This window comes from Geospiza fortis, unplaced genomic scaffold (assembly GCF_000277835.1).
Source record: "Geospiza fortis unplaced genomic scaffold, GeoFor_1.0 scaffold213, whole genome shotgun sequence".
Taxonomy (NCBI): domain Eukaryota; kingdom Metazoa; phylum Chordata; class Aves; order Passeriformes; family Thraupidae; genus Geospiza; species Geospiza fortis.
This window is the reverse complement of record NW_005054399.1, coordinates 2337426-2338204: the sequence shown is the minus strand read 5'-3', so window position 1 is coordinate 2338204 and position 779 is coordinate 2337426. Positions and strand designations below refer to the sequence as shown.

The 779-nt window shown below is 59.7% G+C and overlaps 1 protein-coding gene across 1 annotated transcript in view; it reads right to left on the bottom strand.

Moving 5' to 3' along the window:
• Positions 1-611, bottom strand: part of EARS2 (glutamyl-tRNA synthetase 2, mitochondrial) — a 4585-nt gene extending 3974 nt beyond the window's left edge. Inside the window, exons 1-2 of the mRNA XM_031061094.1 lie at positions 230-611; positions 1-79 (exon numbers count right to left, since the gene is read on the bottom strand). The exon at positions 1-79 is cut by the window's left edge and continues 111 nt beyond it. Of these exons, the coding sequence (XP_030916954.1) occupies positions 1-79; positions 230-596 (446 nt within the window). The 5' untranslated portion in view covers positions 597-611. The remainder of the gene's footprint in view (positions 80-229) is intronic.
• Between the last annotated feature and the right edge of the window lie 168 nt (positions 612-779).

Sequence of the window (779 nt, the reverse complement as noted above, 5' to 3'; positions counted from 1 at the left end):
CCGTACAGCTCCAGCCGCTGCGACTGCACGTAGGGCCCCGCGGGGCCGCCCCGCCCGGGGCTCTCGTCCGGGGGGATACCTGCAACACCGGCACGGCGGCAGTGAGCAGCCGGGCTGCCAAAACAGCCCGGACACAGGCAGTCAAACCCACCCTGCAGCTGAGTACAGTCAGCCTTTACAAAAAAGGTAAGGTGTCAGCACGTGAAAAATGAAAGATGCTTCTAAATACCTGCCCAGTCCAACATATCTTCTATTCCTTCTGCAGCTCCAGGCACCACCCGATTCTGGTCTGTATCCTCCACTCTTAAAATAAAGGTTCCTTGGTGCTTTTTGGCAAAGATATAATTGTACAAAGCAGTCCTAAGGCCACCTAAATGCAGAAAACCTATAATCGTGGGGAAATCAGAGAAGGCGGTCACAAATGAGAGCCAAGGAAGAGTTCTAAATATGAGCTTGAAGGGCTCTGGATGCTGCCTGCGATGGCAGCGGCACCGAGGCGGGAGCGGCACCGCACCCCGGGGCACCCCCAGCTCCGGGGGCACTGGCTCTGGAAGTAACTTATGGACGACCTGGCAATCCCCGACAAGCGGGCACATGCCAAAACAGCACGGCCACGGTACACCGACCGGGACACGCTGGAAGGGTGAGCCCGAGAGCTCCGGCAGGAGCACTCCGGGGAACCAGCAGCCACCGCACCCCTCCAGAACCCGAATTTAAGTTTTCCAACCCAAAACCCCGCCCCGCCGCAGCGCAGCCCCGGGGGTGGGCAGGGGCGGGGC